This window comes from Cyrtonyx montezumae, unplaced genomic scaffold, assembly GCF_038088225.1.
Source record: "Cyrtonyx montezumae isolate F1298 unplaced genomic scaffold, pur_monq_1.0 scaffold_8, whole genome shotgun sequence".
Taxonomy (NCBI): domain Eukaryota; kingdom Metazoa; phylum Chordata; class Aves; order Galliformes; family Odontophoridae; genus Cyrtonyx; species Cyrtonyx montezumae.
The window spans coordinates 20,551,168-20,570,185 of NW_027072089.1; the positions used below are offsets into that span (position 1 = coordinate 20,551,168).

General features: G+C 40.0%; 1 protein-coding gene across 2 annotated transcripts in view; it reads right to left on the reverse strand.

Annotated features, from left to right (window-relative positions):
- Positions 1–10,526: 10,526 nt before the first annotated feature.
- The window catches only part of MTDH (metadherin), a 31,264-nt gene continuing 22,772 nt past the window's right edge, over positions 10,527–19,018 (reverse strand). For both annotated transcript variants that reach the window (XM_065752955.1, XM_065752954.1), the window contains 5 exons: positions 17,163–17,290; positions 16,525–16,644; positions 15,867–15,983; positions 12,562–12,718; positions 10,527–11,775 (listed from right to left, as the gene is read on the reverse strand). In XM_065752955.1, the coding sequence (XP_065609027.1) occupies positions 11,705–11,775; positions 12,562–12,718; positions 15,867–15,983; positions 16,525–16,644; positions 17,163–17,290 (593 nt within the window). In that variant the 3' untranslated portion in view covers positions 10,527–11,704. The remainder of the gene's footprint in view (positions 11,776–12,561; positions 12,719–15,866; positions 15,984–16,524; positions 16,645–17,162; positions 17,291–19,018) is intronic.

Sequence of the window (19,018 nt, forward strand, 5' to 3'; positions counted from 1 at the left end):
GACACAGTGCTTGGCATCATGTTGATGTCTTCATTCCACTGACAAACAGTGCACATAGCTCCTGTGCTACACACTGCCCATGTATTACCCCAGATATAGGCCCGTAACCACAGTCTTTGTAGTTCAAGCCATCATGTCCTTCACTTTGTGTTATAAGAAACAACAAATTCTTCTCACAGAGACGACTGTGAATTCAACACATTTGATCTTACAACCAAAAGTAGAATGGTGGCAGGTTATGTTAATGTGCATCAGTGACAACTTCTGAAATAGATAAGATCAGAGTTTATTCAAGACTTCTAGGGGTATGAGAGGCAATCTGGAACTCTGCCTTTTTACATCAAAACTTGAGCAGTATTGCTCCCTTACTCAAAAAGTGATATATGTACACTCAATTAAGTAAGCAGTCTTCATGTAGGCACTTATTTTAATTGTGTTGAGAAAATATATAACCTTTAAATTCCAGTGGGATCTGGGATATGGTATGAAAATTCTCCAAGTGAAGGTTTGATTCTGAAAGTTAAGCACCACAGAGGGCAAAACCTTGTTCAGTGTTGCTCGGCTCATGTTGGCATGGACTGCAGTGCATTTCCCAGAAGAGAAATACAGACTCACAGTTCCCACCCACCCCTCCTTCCCATGGGCTGTAAACCCCAATACTGGGTTCATGCAGGACCCTCAGAATGCCCTGAGAGTCATGCCAGCCAGCTGGAGAAGGACCCAGCCCAACTGCTCTTCATTGCCAATGCTTCTCTGGGTTGCAAGCTGCCAAAAAAAGGTAAACAGCTTCTGCTGTTTACTCTCCTACATGTCCCAGTGATGTCCTCACTTCTCACATTCTGCTAGCAGATGCTCTGACCCACTTGGTACTTTCCTGTGCTGCCCAGTGCTCAGTAGAATGGGTTGCTGGTATTCCTCCCAATGTTTTTAATATCGTTCTGTCCAGCTTGGAAGTGTTTGGTTCTGTCTGCTTGGAAGCTGCACCTCACTCCCACCTCCTGTCTGCACCCACAGTCTGCAGAAATGGTGTGGCATCGCTCAACCAGCCCTGACTATTTCCATTGCAGCACAGCCCAGCCCTGCCTGCAGTCTGCAGGGGCAGCTGATGGAGCCCTCTCTAAGTGCCAGCGATTCACTGCTGGATTGGCCCCATGCTTCAGGGTGAGCAGAGAAGTTAATTGTTCTGTGTTTGGCCAGGCTAAGACCAGATAAGAAAAGGGTTAAACATTGCCCTCAAACCAAGGTCTTAGTTCTGTCTTTTGAGCACAGGGCAGGGACACCATTGGGAAATTGCCTGTGATTGTACTAATTTTTAAGATCAGGTTCTTGTTTGGCTGGGTCCAGAGCCTGTGTTTCAGGATGACTGCAATGATTTAATTATTTAGGGCTACAGAAATAATTAATGCAAACAAGTTTAAAAAAAAAAAAAAAGCAAATAAATAACCAACCATACAAACTTTCTAAAAAAATCACCTTCCAGTAAATACCCAACACTAATTCTGTGCCACAGAGGAAGATCAGCGATAAAACTGGGCTGCTACTACAACTCAAAATGGGTTCAAAAGGTCATTTGTTCCCCTGGTTTGAGGAAAATATTTCAACTGCATTTTTCTCTAACACATTGGTCCAATACATTCAAAAGAAGTTTTAGAGTTGTATAGGAAATCTCACACTGACACAGTTTGGATACAAACACACACAGCTAGACAAATTCCCTTGTTTCAGCAGTAAACAGCGAATAATAAGACATTACCTGTCCTCCTCCCCTCCCCTCCCCTCCCCTCCCCTCCCCTCCCCTCCCCTCCCCTCCCCTCCCCTCCCCTCCCCTCCCCTCCCCTCCCCTCCCCTCCCCTCCCCTCCCTTCCCCTCCCCTCCCCTCCCCTCCCCTCCCCTCCCCTCCCCTCCCCTCCCCTCCCCTCCCCTTCCCTCCCCTCCCCTCCCCTCCCCTCCCCTCCCCTCCCCTCCCCTCCCCTCCCCTCCCCTCCCCTCCCCTCCCCTCCCCTCCCCTCCCCCACTTTTTATCCAGGGTAAAAAGTGCACCCACTGACATTCTTTGACGCTTACTGAACATTGATGGAGTCTGAACAGTGGATGCGAGCACAGGGAGGCAATGGATGGTGCATTTCAGCACTGGTGACAGCGATCTTAAGATGGAGCACAATAAAACATAAATGACACATTTGTTCTTTGTAGCTTTCTACGCTGCTGTGTTTCTGTGCCACCAGTCAGTACCTCAGCAATAAAGGACACCAAATCCTCTCTCCTCACACCTTGAAGAAGCCTGTGAATTGCTGTAATAATTTTAGTTCTCTAAACAGAGCTATTGAACCTCACGCCCCATCTTGTGCCCAGAAGAGAGGTGGAGCTTTGGTTTTTCCCTTTCTGGCCTGGCACACTTGGCTGCCCAGCCCTGTGCAGCAGGTACCAGGGTGGCCATGCTTCTCACAAACAGGCTGCTCTCATTTGCAGAACACATGCCCTGAAGAAAGCACCAGGCAGTGTGCTCTTGTGTGCTCTTGCACTTCTTGCGCAAGCCTTCAAGTCTCACCTGTCTGTCCTTATACTGAATCCAGTACCTTGTACTCAGCTAAAGACCTGCTTACTGAGAAGGACCCACTCTTCATCCAAGGACTGCAAGAAATGGAGACACCACCACTGATCTTGACAGCCTGGTTCCACCCGTTATCAACTTGTTAGCACCTATTAACTTCTGCTCTACAATGAGGCCTACTCCAAATCCTTTTGTCAGATTGAATTGCTACCAACCAAACACCCCTTCCAGTCCTTTGAGCACACTTACTGCCTCTCAAATCTGCATTTAGGCAGTTTTGTAGGAGCCTCACAAATCACAGGCATCAGATGTGACAGAATTCATTTAATCAGCGGGTGCAGTATTGGGATTGCTCCCTCACCTCTCTTCACCACTAAAATCCAAACATCCCAGGATTTACACCTGACCTTTTGCCACGATGACACAGAGGAAGGTCACACTTACAGCTTGCTTCATCCTTTGGCCCCGAGTATCTGCAATAGACATAGCATTAAACTGATTGATACAGATGGATACAATCTATCCGTAGTCTGCAGCCAATTCCAAAGCACAAAACACAGCATACTAGGATGAGATTCTGGCTGTGGGGTAAATAGGTTGGTACACTGCCAGCAGTGCCTTACTGCTTGCCAGATTGCTTAAACAAAGGAAATGTAAGTGACAGTTTTTAATACCGTGTTGGGTTTGCGGTCAGGGGGGTCACAAGGCTTTTATCGGTGGGAGAGGCAGACCTTCCAAGAAAAGCTAACGTACATCAAAGCGTATTTACTTCCTCTTAGCCCCATTAGTTAGATTAGTTAATTTTTAATTTATGACTTCATTTGTGTATTGGCTCAATACTGGGAATTTTGCCAGATTTAATTCCATTTTTTTCCCCTGTGTGATTACGTGTTTCTCCCTTTCTTGCAAAGGTTTACGCCTTTATTTTTGTTAATACAGAATAATAGATGTTCCTCCCGAATTTTACTCATCAGCCATGTTATGTTTGCATAGCTCTTAGGATTATTTTCCCTTATACCTAGCAGAAAACATGACTGTTTTGCCTTTCAGTACCATCCTCTGTGTAGTGACAGTGCATCTTCTTCCATCCTACTGAAACCAGCACCGACTTCTGAGTACAGTCAGGAAGAATAAAAATGCCACAGATTCCATGACTGCATCTCATTGCTGCCCAGAACTTACAAAGCAAATGCTTCCTAGTTTCGTTTTTTCTGTTACTCAGGTTCCAAAGGTTGGAGCCTGCTCAGACTTTCCCCGGTGTGCTTTGTTAATCCATACATTAAACTATACACACCAGAAACCTGGGCTATAAATTGTCAGCAGCTTTAAAGCAACTCAATAACACCTCCATCATTACTCTGATTATCTGTGGAGTTATTCCTCCTGCTGTCTTTGACATTTGCCATCCACTTGAGCAACCTCTAGGGTACGCCATGCAGTTTTCAGTGGCATTCATCACAATGACAGTTTTCCATTAATACATCTCTTCCTTGTATCAGGAAACGCATCTAGGAAAACCAGATTAAAAGCTACAGAAGATGGAGCCACCAATACTATCCACACATGTACATGACTGAAGAGTCCCAGGTCTCTGGAGAAAAGAAGGCTGAGAGGGAATCTCATAACTGTTTATAAACATCTAAAGTGCAGGAGACAAGTTGATGGGGGATAGACTTTTTCAGTGGTGTGCAGCAATAGAACAAGGGATAATGGGCACACACTGGAACACGGGAAGTTCCATACTAACAGGAAGAGCTTCTTATTGTCAGAATGACAGAGAACTGGAACACGATGCCCAGAATGCCCAGAGAAGTTGTGGAGTCTCTCTCTGGAGATAATCAGAGACCACCTGGATGCTTCCCTGCTGTAGGAAACTGCTGTAGCAGGGGATTGGGCTGAGTGATCTCCAGAGGTCTCCTTCACCCCCTGTGATTCTGTGACATGGGTAAGACTCTCTAGTGCTGTATGTTTTATGGTGTCTCTTATAAACTGACACAGATGAAGTTGCTGATGTTCTTCTAATTACAGTAGCCAAAGATACCCCTGGCTTCCTTCCATCGTGCTCCTCCAAATAACCAAAATGCAATCTCAGGATCCCTCAAGCCAGAACTAACGTCTAAATAACACACCTGATATCTTTCATTTTGTATAACAGAAGAGATTGTAAATAATAATATAATTCTACCAAAATAGCAAGATTTATGAGTTATTCAGCAACTCATCTCCAGCTGCACTGTAATTTCAGAACACGCAACACATTCACACTGCTTTGTCTTTGCATTTTTGCAAAGATACATTTATAGGTTATCAATGTCATCCTGCCAGAGCCCAGATGATGTGCACTGCCTTAGGATGTTAAACGTTATGCTCAGGCTGAGCTTTACTATGAGTGCACATCAGCATACTCATAGATAGTGAATACATGAATGAACACTTGGACAGCGTTGGGTCTGGAGCACAAGTCTTATGGAAGCAGCTGAGGTGAGCTGGGATTGTTCAGCCTGGAGGAGAGGAGGCTCAGGGGTGACATTATCTCTCTCTACCACTGCCTAAAGAGAGGTTGTGGTGACATGGGGGTCAGCCACTTCTTCTGCATAACTAGTGACAGGACTAGAGGGAATGGACTCCAGTTGTACCAGGGGAGGTTCGGGTTGGGTAACAGGAAAAATTTATTCTCAGTCAGGCACTGGGAAGGGCTGCCCAGGGAGGCGGTGGAGTCACCATCCCTGGAGGTGTTCAAGAAGCATTTAGATGTTGTACTGAGGGACATGGTTTGGTGGGGAATATGGGTGGCAGGTGGATGGTTGGACTGAAAGATCTTGCATATCTTTTCCAACCTCAGTGATTCTATGAATGTTTAAATCATTTCTGAATCTGAAAGTGCTCTGAAATTCAGCCAGTCTAGTTACTACACATATCCACTGATCTGCTCCAAAATCATGCTGTTACATCCTGCAGTTTCCTTGTCACACACACCTCATATTGTATGCTTCCTTTCTCAGAGCCCAACTTCTTCAGTCTAAAAAGTTTAAAGCCTCACACCATATCACGTTTTCAATGCAGTAGCAACATACTACGCAAGAGACAAGGTGTGGTGCTCCCTAGAGCATGAAGTACTATGTAAGAACATAGTACATGAAGTCCTGTGTAAGAACACCTGCTCCAGTAAATGTTTTCAGCAGCACAGAACAATGAGCCCCTATTAGCACAAAATCAAGATTGTTAGTGATGGAATTATTAACAGTAAGTTGTTACTGTGCTGCACAACCGATGTGTCAAGCTGGCAGCAAACAAGTAAAAACTATTTTCTGGTGCAACACAGTATTTCTGATGCATGATGCACTTCAAGTTTCCCATAGCTAGTATTCAGATGTTGATATTACGGAAATCCAGAGTGGAAGTTACAGGACGTGCAAACACCAGCCCTCACTGTCACAGACACACCTGACTCTGGAAGCCTTCAGCCATGCATCTCTGGCACAGCCTACAGAGTATTTTTATATTCAAGACAGCACAAACTTCAGTGTTTTTAAACCTCTAAAAACCACTACATTTGCTATTCTGCATGCCTACTAAGAACTCATAGTAAAAGAAGCACTCCTAAAATACCATGAAGTTGTTACATTACCAGGTTGCACAACTTGAATGACTTTGAACAGCACCTCTACAATATATGACCATAAAATAAAAAGGTATTGATTTTCCAGCTCCATTCTACCAAGTGCTGAACATTCTGAGCCCACGCCAGAAGAGCACTTAAATACATTCTTATTCATGCAAAGAGTTGGGCTGAAGCCTCGCCCCTTTCATAGCACAGAAGATAAAGGTTGTGATGAGAGATGGACCTTAGACACCAGCATCAGTGTAGAGATCACGCAACTCCACTGAGCCAGGATTACAGCCTATTACAGTTTCAGTGAACGTGTAGTGTTTGTCTCATGCCCCCATCAGAATGGAGAAATACTGATGAAATACATTCTTCTGGAATTTAGGAGCATTTGAGCTGTGCTGGTGGCTACAAGGACACTTACTGCTGCTTTACAGCATAAAATATTATTAAAGGAGAAGATGGAATTCCCAAAGTCACAGCCTAAGCTCCGGAAAGAATAACCTTGAGAAGTGCACACATAGGTTCATAAGGTTGGAAAGGACCTACAAGATCGTCTAGTCCAACCATCCTCCTATCACTATCCCTACCCAACTACTACTAAATCAAATCCCTTAGCACCTCATCTAAACGCTTCTTGAACACAGACCTGACTGCCACAAAATACAGCTATAGAGAGGTGCTTTGTGCATTCTACAAGTAAACAAGCAACACACACATACGGAATGTCAGGTAGCAGTCATGGAACGTTACATCAGTTTTCTGTTTGCAATATAATGTTTGAACAATACAGAAGCTTAAGACTTGATTATTATTATTACTTCGTCAAGGAAAGCCCTCTTCAGTCAAATTTTCAACCTCCTTCAGGTTGTCCCCATTCCTCCCTTTGGGCACAACATCCAGCTCAGCGAGCACAGTGGACAACAGACCACACTGGGTTACCTCACAAAAGAGCTCCTGAGTGAAGAACACTCACCTTTTGCCAGCTCTGCTGGATGAGTGTTTAGTGATCCACTGATTTAAGCGCCTCCTCTTCCCCAAGACTGGATGAAGAGTTGGAAGGAAAACGTTGACTGAGAAAAATCATTTTTGCCAATTAGATTTTGATGGTGGGATACTTCAAGCTTATAACCAGTCCAGTGAGATTACCACTCCATTCACACCCGGTCTCAAGAGAAGGAACTAACAGGGTGAAACAAGAATGAAGAATACAAGCTTCTGCATGTACTGGATCTCTGATATGACTCAGCTAACAAGACATAGATTATGATGTATGGAGTGCTCACTATCTCAAACAGCCCTTCCTTTTCTGGAAAAGCATACAGCAGTAACACCTGGCACCAGTACGAACACAGTTCGGATCCCTTCAGGGTTTTCTGTCTGCAGATCAAGCGATAAAGGTGAGGGCTGGGAGCAAGGGAACGTGAACTACACGGGCTGAACTCTTCTGAATTATTTTTTTTTCTCTTTCAGTTTTTAAGGCAACAAAGTTTATGGAGATATTGAATTACAGTGTATAAATGCAAAAAAGAAAACTGAACATCACTGTTTCCTTGCAGGCATCAAACAAAGTAAAACTGGAAAACCAATTCCAGCTTGAAAGAGGGCAGTTTTAAATCGGGATGATTAAACAGTTGCAACTGATCTGGAACGTAGCTTTCAGCTGGGTAAAAATGCAAGTTTACCTGTACCTTCATACCCTTCTGGCCCACAAAGCCAAGGGGCCAGCAGCTGATGCATCTCCAAACCTTTCATTTAATTGACTGATTTCAGAGGTCAGTTGATGCTGTATAAGATAGAAAATCTTGCTTTCAATATCAGGTGTTTATGACTGTGTTCTTTTAAAAGCACTGTATGAAACACTGAAACTAGTAGTTTCCCAGTAAGAGTTTTGAATAGTTTTCCATAAAATAGTCCTTGACATAATACATCAAAATTATAGACAGTGTATGGAAACTGCTGTGTCACAGCCTGAATCACCGAATGAGCACCTGAAGGGAAAGATCTGGTCAGCCCTGGGAGCACAGGTGAAGGTGATTCACATGTGTGACCGGAAGGGGTGGAGCCAGGCTCTGTCCCTTTTAGACCTCATTTAAGGGCTGACTGCCACTGAGGAAGGATCTCTTGTTGGAGATCCCTCCTTTGTGGAGCTCCTTCCCTGTGAACCTAGATCTTCGGAGGACAGCACTCAGTTTCCTTCTTTTGTAACGGTTCCTCCTTGTTCATGCTGCTCTCTTTGCTTTTACAACCTTTACACGTAGCTTCAGGAAGGAGCTAATTCTCAGTGAACTTCAGAAATCTTCAGTTTGGTACAATCGACTAGCTAACTGAGAAAGAGAAGTTCAATTAACCAGGAAGGGATCCTATACAGATACTAGACAACCTTCAGCAATTCAGCTACGTTTCAATAAGAACAGCCTGTGAACAAGTACCAGCCCAGGAATCAACGGCTCCCAGTCACCTGAGTCCTGCCACTTGGCTCCTGCCTGCCCAGCTAGCAGCAGCTCTGCCAATCCTGCAGGGAAGAAAGCGTGTGGCTATACCACTGCTTTTGGGCTCACTACTGCCCACAGAGCCCTCTCTGCCCCCACATCACTCAGTTTTCACAATAAAATATTTCTGCGGTATCTTTAAAAATATAATTCAGTTTTGTAGTGTTTTTCTTCATTTTAGGGCAGAACTGTGCAGGAATCTCTTCACGTTGGCCTGGCAAAATGAAACCATCCTTTGCTGGCAAATGGCATTCACTAGAAAAAAAATGCAAAAATAGCAACAGTTGGGAAAGAATTGCATTTTCACAACAGAAGTCTTGACCAGGTATCAACTGCAGTTATGAAAATGCAAAATAACTGATCAATGGCATATGAACATGAGGTTAAATTATGTATTCTGGTATTGTTCCGCAGCTGTTACCTGAAGCCTCCTTTCACAGGACAATCCCATGGCTAGGAAGCACGAGTTAGGCAGTTTCCAAGGAGATACAACTCAGTTACAACACAACAGTACTAGAAGTATTTCTATAAAGTTTGAAATGTTTTTAATATGTACATTCTTAGTAAATATCAAAGTAGTGCTTTTGTCTTGCACTTTTTCTTTAGACTTCTAAAAGGGCATCAAGAAATACAGTTTCCATTCCTCTCCAAATCAATGCACAGGTTGTTACCTTCGTAACAAGCACATATGAATTCTGTACATCTTCCCCTCCCCACGAAAGAAAAATAAGCCATGACTGTCCAATTACACATCATCACAACAAGTTTAAATTACGCATACAAATAATTCCGGAGTACTTAAAAAAGAAAAAAAAAAAACCAACAAAAAACAACCCAACATATTGGATTTATGAAAGCATTCCATGCATTCAACAACAAAAAAGATAAAAAATAAAAGCTGTTGTTTCTTTAAACGGTGTTTTTCTATGGCAGTACCAAAGATCTGGGTTCAGCGTATCATTAAGAGTAACCGTTGCTTGAGTCATAGGAACATGACAATACATAGAGATAACCACATTGCTATTCATAGGCAATATGCTATACTGTTACTGCCTCTTCAATGAATGTCAAACCACGCAAGTTTTGCTTGCTAAGACATCAAAACTGCACATTAAGAAAACAATAAGAGGTGCTGCTAAATAGGAAACAACATTCTGAAAAGAAGGCTATGTATTTATACGATCCTGTTTGGGAGCACAGCTTCTACCTTGTTTGCTAGTTTCTCGTTTCTGGAATGAGAAGCTTTAGAGCGAACTAACCCAACAATACCACCAATTTGTGTGTCTGCTTTCAGATACTCCTTGAAAACTGTACTTCAGCTCTCAACTTTGCTTACACGAGTCCTGCCTGACATCTATCAGCATCAGGCATTGTTCTCTCCCAGCAAATGAATGAGTACTGTTAATATGCTGAATTTATTTTGACAAATTGGCTTAAAGGGTCACACGTTCCTGATGCACAGGCAGCACACCTGTGCAAATTAGTATTCATTTATTAGCAGAGTTGTCCATTAGCAAGGTGCATTTTCAGTACAACTAAAACCAGCTCACTTCATTAACTTGTCTTGCAGTAGTGTTGAACTGCAGTTCAGTACAGTAAAACAGTGAAAGTTTGTTGAGCAATAGATCATGTGTTGCAGCTGTTAACAATTCTGCTCATGGTACAAAACCAGAAGTCAATCATTTAGAAACATCTCCGCTCTTCTATCACATTTCAGCAGGTGATGTTCGTCACCATCCGCATCAAACAGTTCTTTGTAAAGGCTATTTACAGTGCACATGGCTGAGCATGCACCTTACAGACACAAACACATCTGTCAGTTTGATACCACGTAGTTACACAGTGCCTGAAAATGACAACACGTCTTAAACACCACTTTAATTAACAGTTTCAAGCAGGAAATGTTCTTTATTTTTTGTTACTGCTATACTTGAATTAATGTCTTTTTTATTTTTTATAAAAACACAAACTCCTGTTCAGAAGTCTAGACATGTTCTACATACTACAGGTTAAGGCAGTAAAAAAAATAAAATAAGTGTTCCTGATAACTGGTCTTGACAACATCAATTAAAGCTGTCTGAAGCCACTCCAGTTCTCCAACAGATCATTGAAATCCCATATAATTTGTCAAGTGAAAGAAGTTCACCTTATTTTGAGTTTTAGTCATAGAGAACAGAATTGAGTACGGTAAACAGATAAGTGTTAAGGGAAAAGAACATTTGATTTCAATTCCTTGCAGGAGCTTAAAAGTGCTAGAGTTTTGGATGGGAATTTGAATCAACTTTAAGAATGAAGCAGAAAGACCAATTTTTATGCATGTTACTGCATTCTTAAAATACATATTGTTATCCTCAACCATTCAAGTACGGTAACAGACATTATCAAAAATAACTTCATGGACCATAATTATGTTTCAAATCACATTCGCAATCTTTTAACCCAAAGCAGTTTTATTGTGTTACCTTCATATACAAACCGTGAGGGTCTGACTTGTACAAATGGTTACGATTTGCACTTGTGATTCCTGTACTAGCTAGCACACTCGCTAACCGACTCACTGTAAAGATATGGCAGATTACATATTAAATCAAAGCACTTTGATTTAGGCATGAAACAAATTCATATGGTTGACATTCTGTGCTTCTACTGCGTCACTCACAAGAGAGGCAAGAAACACCCACTATTGTACAGACAAATATTTTTACAGAAAACCCTTCCTTGAAATTAACCTTTTATCCGCAGCAGTAGATGAGAATATAACCTGTTGTAAACAGGGCACTGTGTTGTAAAACCAGTTTTTTTTTTTAAATTAAGATTTCTCTCCAAAAGTTGGAAAAACAGACTCTTCAGAACGTCTTTCAAATGTAGCATGTTCTGTTTCCTATATTATAAAGTTTACTTTCGTTTGATTCCTTTTTGAAGATGTTCACAGCAGTTCTGTTTTTAAAAATTGTTTGAAACCTTATATAAAATTCTGTACATGTTCACAAATTATTGCATAAACAGCATAATCTTCATGACAGTATTCAGCAACACATGTCCATCTCAGGAAGTTCACGTTTCCCTCCTTGCTTTTTTCTTCTTTTTAACTTGTTTGGGGGATTCCCAGCTTTCTTCAGACTTTGCTAGAAAATAAAACATAACTACAGAGTCACAACTGAGAACATTTAGACAGACTTTCAGAATACCGAAGTCTGCATCTCATATTAAGACAAAGCTGTTCTTCAACAAGCATGATTTTGGAAGGAGACTATCATTTGCCTGTTGTATCAAACAGGCAAATTTGAAGCACCTCTAAAACAAAACTCTGCTAACTCCAACCTATATATATATATATATATATACACATTTTTTAAACATCATAAAGAATAAAATGATTCTCTGTAATGTAACCCTTCCAATAAGATGGAACGTGACAGGTCATTATTATTGTTATTATTTTTTCTGCTAACCAGAAATAATGACATGCACACAACTAGCATCACTTGTTCACTTCCATAGGATTTTAACCACTAAGTGACTCTCGTTCCTGGAGGTGCCCAAGGCTGGGCGGGATGAGGCCCTGGGCAGCCTGACCAAGTTGGTAGCAGCTCTGCCCACTGCAGACAGGTTGGAACTAGATGGGCTTCAAGGCCCCTTCCAACCCAAGCCACTCTATGATGGTCCCATGACACTCGCATGTCAAAAGAGAGGTTTTCCTCATGTTGAAAGGACGTTTACCACACTACTTAAATGAAAGCTAAAATATCAATACATAAAATAAATATGTATCTATTTGATGTACTGCTCTACACCCAAACCACATGGCAAAGCACTGACTATACACATCCTATGGAAAAGAAAAACAAAACACACCACCATAAGAAGCCACACCCTAAATCCAGACCAAGGAATTGCACTGACATACTTACTCTGGGGAGGAGGCACACTGTTTTGCTTAATACTGGGACTAGAAACGTCTGTCTCTTGCAGCATCTGTGGCACTTGGGAAGCAATCTTGACAGAATCACTCTCTGATACAATTACAGATGGCTCAGTGGGGACAGCAAGAGAAGAAGCCTCCTCAGGCTATTTGGAAAGAAGAAAACATTTTCCCAAAAGTTTACCATGTCATACATCAGTAAGGTGTTATTACACATTCTCATACTTAGTAGCCACAGGGAAGATGGCACTGAAAAATTAAACCAGTACTAAAAACCTTCAAAATTCTAATCAAAGCTGCAACACTGACTGCCATCTAGTGCCAAGACTTTTAGTTGCATACAAGCAAAGCCAAACACTAATTCCTCTCAAAAAAACCCAACTAAAAAACAAACAAAAAAAAACACCCCATGACATGCAAAGAAAGGGAGGAGCAATCTTAAAGTCACTAAAACCCTAAAAAGATACTAGAATACATATTCAGAATAGATGGAAGACACCGACATATACATTTTGTTTCAAGGCAAATAGGCTGGTTAGGTTCAATTGTACAACTCGAAAATTTTTATACTGTTCAGAAAGCATTTGCTCCTACCAAGTGTTCAAAATGCACTGTGCTTCTAATAGAACAGTTATTTGTGAGACTAGTCAAAATACAATTTGCTGACAGCTACTGTAGGATGAACTCCCAAGAAAAAGATAGTTTGAGTATTTTCCAATTATCTGCTCTATTCTGAAGGTTCCCACCAGAGAGCTGAACTGTAACTGTAGCTTACTGTGTAGTACCTACTGGATTTAAAGTACAGTAAAATGGAAGTAAAAATAAAAATAAAAAGACATTTCACTAAGATGGAGCAAAAAAAAAATTACTACATGATCCCACAGTCAGTGACACAGTGACAAAAGGCGTCAGAGAAGAATATTTAGCAGGGTCTGTGGCAACAGGACAAGGAGAAATTGCCTCAAGCTCAGGGAGAGTAGATTCAGGTTAGGTATAAGGAAAAGATCTTTTACTGTGAGGGTGGTGAGCACTGGAACAGGTTACCTCTTGCTGTGGTCGATGCCCCATTCCTGAGGGCTTTCCAGGCAAGGCTGAATCAGGCCCAGGGCAACCTGATCTAGCTGTGGTGCCCCTGGTCATTGCAGGGGAGCTGGACTAGAAGGCCCTCAGAGATCCCTTCCAACTCTAAGGATTCTATGATCTATGATTCTATAAGAATCCAGAGGTTTTCCTTAGCACATGTAGCCTAACACATAATAAGGGAATGTTTTATGTGGGAAAATATTACCAGATTAAAAAAAGAAAAAAGTGCTCAACACCTTCCTGTTTCAAGTTTTCATTAGGATATTCTGAGTAACTACTTTCTGTCCTCCAATTTTATTCTATTCTATTTCCCTTGTATTTGGTTCTCATATTCCTTTTCCTCATATTTGGTCCTCAGGTTCCAGAAGACTTACTCGGGAATGGATCACCTTTGTCAGAAACTTAGGTCATCCATTTCAGTCATCAGTTAGAAACTACTTCTAAAACTTTTTGTAACAGGCAAGTCTAACATCAGAAAACCACTCAGCATAAATGAAATTGTGGAAAAGCCAAATTTGATGTCAAAGGGGCTTGGAAAACAACTGATAGGCATCTGCATTGTGAGAGACAATTCATAGGTTGCTCTTCATGTTTATCAAGTTCAACTCACTTCCAGGCATTATTTCTCCTTCTTTTCCTCCCTCAAGTTTAATACAGTATTTGTTGTTTCACAAAATTGTCATGGACTGTAACACAGCTATACACAGACACGACCTATCTGAAAAGATTAGGAAAACATACAGGAAGATTGAATTCAAGACTCAGCAACAGGCTCGCTTAAGTCTAAAAAACAGCAGGACACAGAGCTGCCTTACAACAGAGCTGATGCTGTTTAACTAGTTGGGACTAGTTTTAACTACTGAACAATGAGGTAGTCTGCTGAAACAGAGATGATGTTTGAGAGTGCTGATACTTCCTATGACGAAAAAAACTGAACTGCAGATCAAAAGAACTATTATGTGTAGCAGAACAATATTTCTTAAGCTGACTTCACTTCTAAACAGCAAAGGGTATCCTTCTGGGATACACCACACCTCTTTCTAGATATCAAAAAATAAAGTTAAACTGTTTTTCCTGTCTATACATTTTTAGTTTCTAATAAAAAAGAAACATATTTGCCCTTAATTTTACTATTTACTAAAAATCCATTTACACACCCACAGGAAAAAAGCCCCTTTCTAACATGAAGGCTTTCCATTGTTCCCCCTGCCCTCCAGGTGCAGCTTCAAAGAGAACTTTTGTATGAGTCAGACAGAAGAGGTACCTAAAATTAACTCTGAGTAATGGTTGAGCTGAACTTACACTAACTAATCACAGTAAAGCCATATTCCAATGCAGGATATTTAGAACAAACTAATACTACACCTGAATGTGCTTCTCAAGTGTTATGATTTCAATATGCAGTTCCTCTAACTTTTCTTTATCGACCTGCAGCCTCTCATATAAGACTTCATTCTCACAATCTCATTCATATCTGCAGACCTCGATATCTTTATGTAAGAAATCCCAGAATTGCAGGGGTTGGAAGCAACCTCTAGAGATCAAGTCCAACCCTCCTGCCAAAGCAGGCTTAGTTATTGAAACAAAAACCTCAATATTTTGAGGTACTACTTCACTGGTGCTGTTCATTCTTTATATAATACAAAATACTATCAGAAATATTAAATATTTTACTCCTTCCTGAAGTGTGATGTTCATAGGACAATAGTGTCTAAAGGAGCTATTTGGAGAAAGACTAAAAGAACTTGTATTCTCTGTATTTCTTTAAACTGTGAGCTGAAACAAATGGTTAATTTGTGAACTGGATTAATGACAACTCAGAATACAGTAAGCTGTTAATTCTTCACTCTGTGAAGAAGCCATAAAATATGCTAATATGCTTGACTCTTACCTATTTATTTTTAGGTTTCCAGATTTCAAATTTTTAACCATTTATTCAAACAAATGAAAAAATCCAGCCTTAAAACTCAAGATGATTTTGTTGTTTTTCCTTTTTCCTATTTTAGCAAATATTGTTCTTCAGAGTGGATGTCATTTTTGAAGACTCATAACTGACCCATACCTAATAAACTTCAACCTCTCAATCACCTCCCTGTTTAACAAATGTAATCTGAAGCAGTATTCTGACAGTAACACCATCCCACACAAATTCATGTTCCAATACATCTTGACCATTTCAAAATCAGAAATCATGCCATTTTGTGTTCCTACCTTAGCTGGTTCACTAGTACTTATGGTCTTCAGAGAAAAAGCTATTTCCTGCTGTGGTTGAGCTTTTGAGGTATCATGAAATTCCTCTCCAGCTTCTCTGTCCAGTTCTTCAGTGTCCTATCAAGAGGAAGGTTAAATGGGAGCCTTTTAATATTGGATATTTAGCTGGAATTCTTGATAGGAATTATCTTTCACAATCGTTGTAATAAAACTAAAATCAGGACAATCACAAGAAGCAAATCCAAAGTATGACTGAAGTAATGCCTTTTCCCCCTCCAACTTACCTAGTCAGAGTTTCAAATGAGAATTTACTTTTTTGTACAGAATATAAGTTACAAAAGGCTGTCACCACAGGCAGAGAAGCATTCTCAGCATGACCTTACAAACGACTTTTCCTATTTGAAAAGTACTTGCTCTCATCCATTTAAATGTGCTTCAATGGCCAAGTGCAATCTGCTTGTGCTATTTACACAACAGATGTTTCAAGGTAATTCTTGAAAAACTATTTAGAAATAACACAAAGCTCTAGCCATCCTCAGTTTGCAAATAGTATCCACCTAATTCAAATCTGACCCACATAGTATACCTGCACTCACAGAGTTAAGTATCAATACCTTTAACATATCACGTTAAACTACCCCAATCTTATTCCATTCACCTGTGAAGGAGAGTTAGCTTCTTCACCCTGCTTCTTCTTTTTCTTCTTCTTTTTCTTGGACTTCCCACTTGCAGAACTCTGAAGAACTGGCTCTGCTTTCTCTCTTTCATTATCTAAAGCCTTCAATGTGGAAAAACAATATTTAACATCCTTTCTATACTCTATACATAAATTATTAGCTACAAGGTCTGTAACTACCTACAAAAGAAGTGAACACAATCTTATCTGTTCATTTTGGGAAGACCACGTTCTTTACACGCTCTCTAAAAGCATAAGTACAGGAGCTGGGAATGAAAAATGCAGCACAGAACCACGGATTGGTGGCACAGAAATGCTGCTTTTCTCAACCTTTTTTTAAGCATGCGAAGTATTTATGAGGAGAGATCCAAATCCTCCATCAGTACACAATGAAAGGTAATACCTTACATTATGGTGAGATAGCAAGATCTGACACAGAGCTAATTGGTTTCTACTTTACCCATTAGCAATATCCATCTTTACACATTAACAAAATTATTATGCTTTTATCAGTGTAAAGGAGATGAGAGATTACCTTTATCATCACCTTTAAGTTACTTTAAGAAATGGCAGTGGCAAGGGCAAAGTCTCAGTGCTAAGGAGAAAATATCACCTTTTACCTTCTGAACATCAGATAATGCCTCTTTAGGCTGTGGAACAGAAGCAACTTTTTCCTCATCTACCCAGTTTCCCCACTCTTCTGCTGGTGCATTCCAATCAGAGCTGGGATCAGCAGAAGAAAGTCCATCTACAGAGATTAAGAAGATTTTCAGGAATGTTTTTGTACTTCAGAGGTACACATTGAGACTTCAAAAACATGCAGAGAACTCTCCCTGATACCAAGATACAAAGAGGCATTTCCCTCTACTTCTGAAAAATTTAATAATAATAAGATGTAGATTTGTCAAGCAACGAGTCAAGTTTTGATTTTACAGAGCAATAAGGTTACAAACTAGACATAGCAGCAGCTACCCAGGTGCAATTACTTCTGAATACTCATATGGACTACATAAAAAAGGACGAATTTTAAGAGAAGTTCTTTATCTCAAATTTTTTGAGTTCATGAAGAAATTAGAGTGACCTATGAATAGCACTGTTTAGAAACGATCTTTTAAAACAAGTTATCTAAAAATGTATTACTGAGCAAGCATCCTCTTGTAACAGAATTTCTTAATACTTATATTTCCTCCAAGGTTTTAAGTCCCCACTCCATTTTGCTACTATTGCCATTGTACAATGGCACATTATGACAGCGGAATGACAAGTTCATCTGTATACTGTGTATATATATATATATATATATACACATACATATACATATACACACACATATATATGAAAAATGCTAGAAGGGAAGAACTCAGCCTTTGACAGCCTGCTTAGTGGAAAGCTATAGCAAGCTTCTTTCAAAACTGAACAGCTTGTAAAACATGATATAAATGGAAATTGAAGAATATCAGCAAATATATTTCTTGCCCTCAGCCTATGCCAAATGAAGATGCAAACAGTCTGCCAGCTACAGCAGAATTCAATTTAAACATTTAAAAACTTATGTCAAAAGAAAAAGCAGTAACTAAACCAATTACATTAAATAATTAACATTCAGAAACCAAAAGTATACTAGATTTGAAGATTACTTAGATTTTTTTCCCATCTCTTTCTTCTGTGTAAAAACATTACCTCAACTTACTACTCTGAAACATTAACACTAAAATCAACTGATTTGAAAGAAGTTACTATGCAGTGTAATGCTTAATAAGTTTTGTCTATTGTCCCATCATTGATTTCTTAAAGAAAAAACACAATCTTTCTAATAAAATATAAAAACTCAGTTTCTGCATGTGCAGCTAACTTCCTTGCAGTGAACTTGATAAACCAGCAAGGTATATCTACCTATCAATTAGAGTTGAAGTGCACTAATAGGAACAGGGAAATAACAAAAGTTCAATTACTTGGTATCTATGAATAAACTACTTGATTAAAAGATATAACTATAAACGTTCTATGCTCAGAAATGCAAGTAAATTATATCCGTATGTTGTAATGCTGATCACTTCCAAGTGATTAATTGAACTGTGCTTCCCTCATCCTTAAAAATCAGATAAAATTTTTTTTTGCATTATTTGATATCTGCCAAAATTGGTGGAATCAAAGACTCCAGCGATTCATTTTGTGAAGTCATTAAACAAGGCACTGTTTTCTGAAAGAAACATGCAAGGCAGCTTTGATCAGTTTGCTAACCAAGTTTTTAGCTGAGCGAGGTTTAAGGAAAACAATATCATGACAAGCCTACTATTTTACCGAATAAAGATATCAATTACAAGGCAATTCAAAAAGCAAACACCACAGAACTTTCCTCATGGGTGTGGTTTCAGTAAGAGGTATTTACGTAAGACTAACTTCACCACATTTCCTCTACTAACTCTACTATGAACCTTGTCTAGAGAGGCTGGGAAAAACATGTATATTCTGCAGT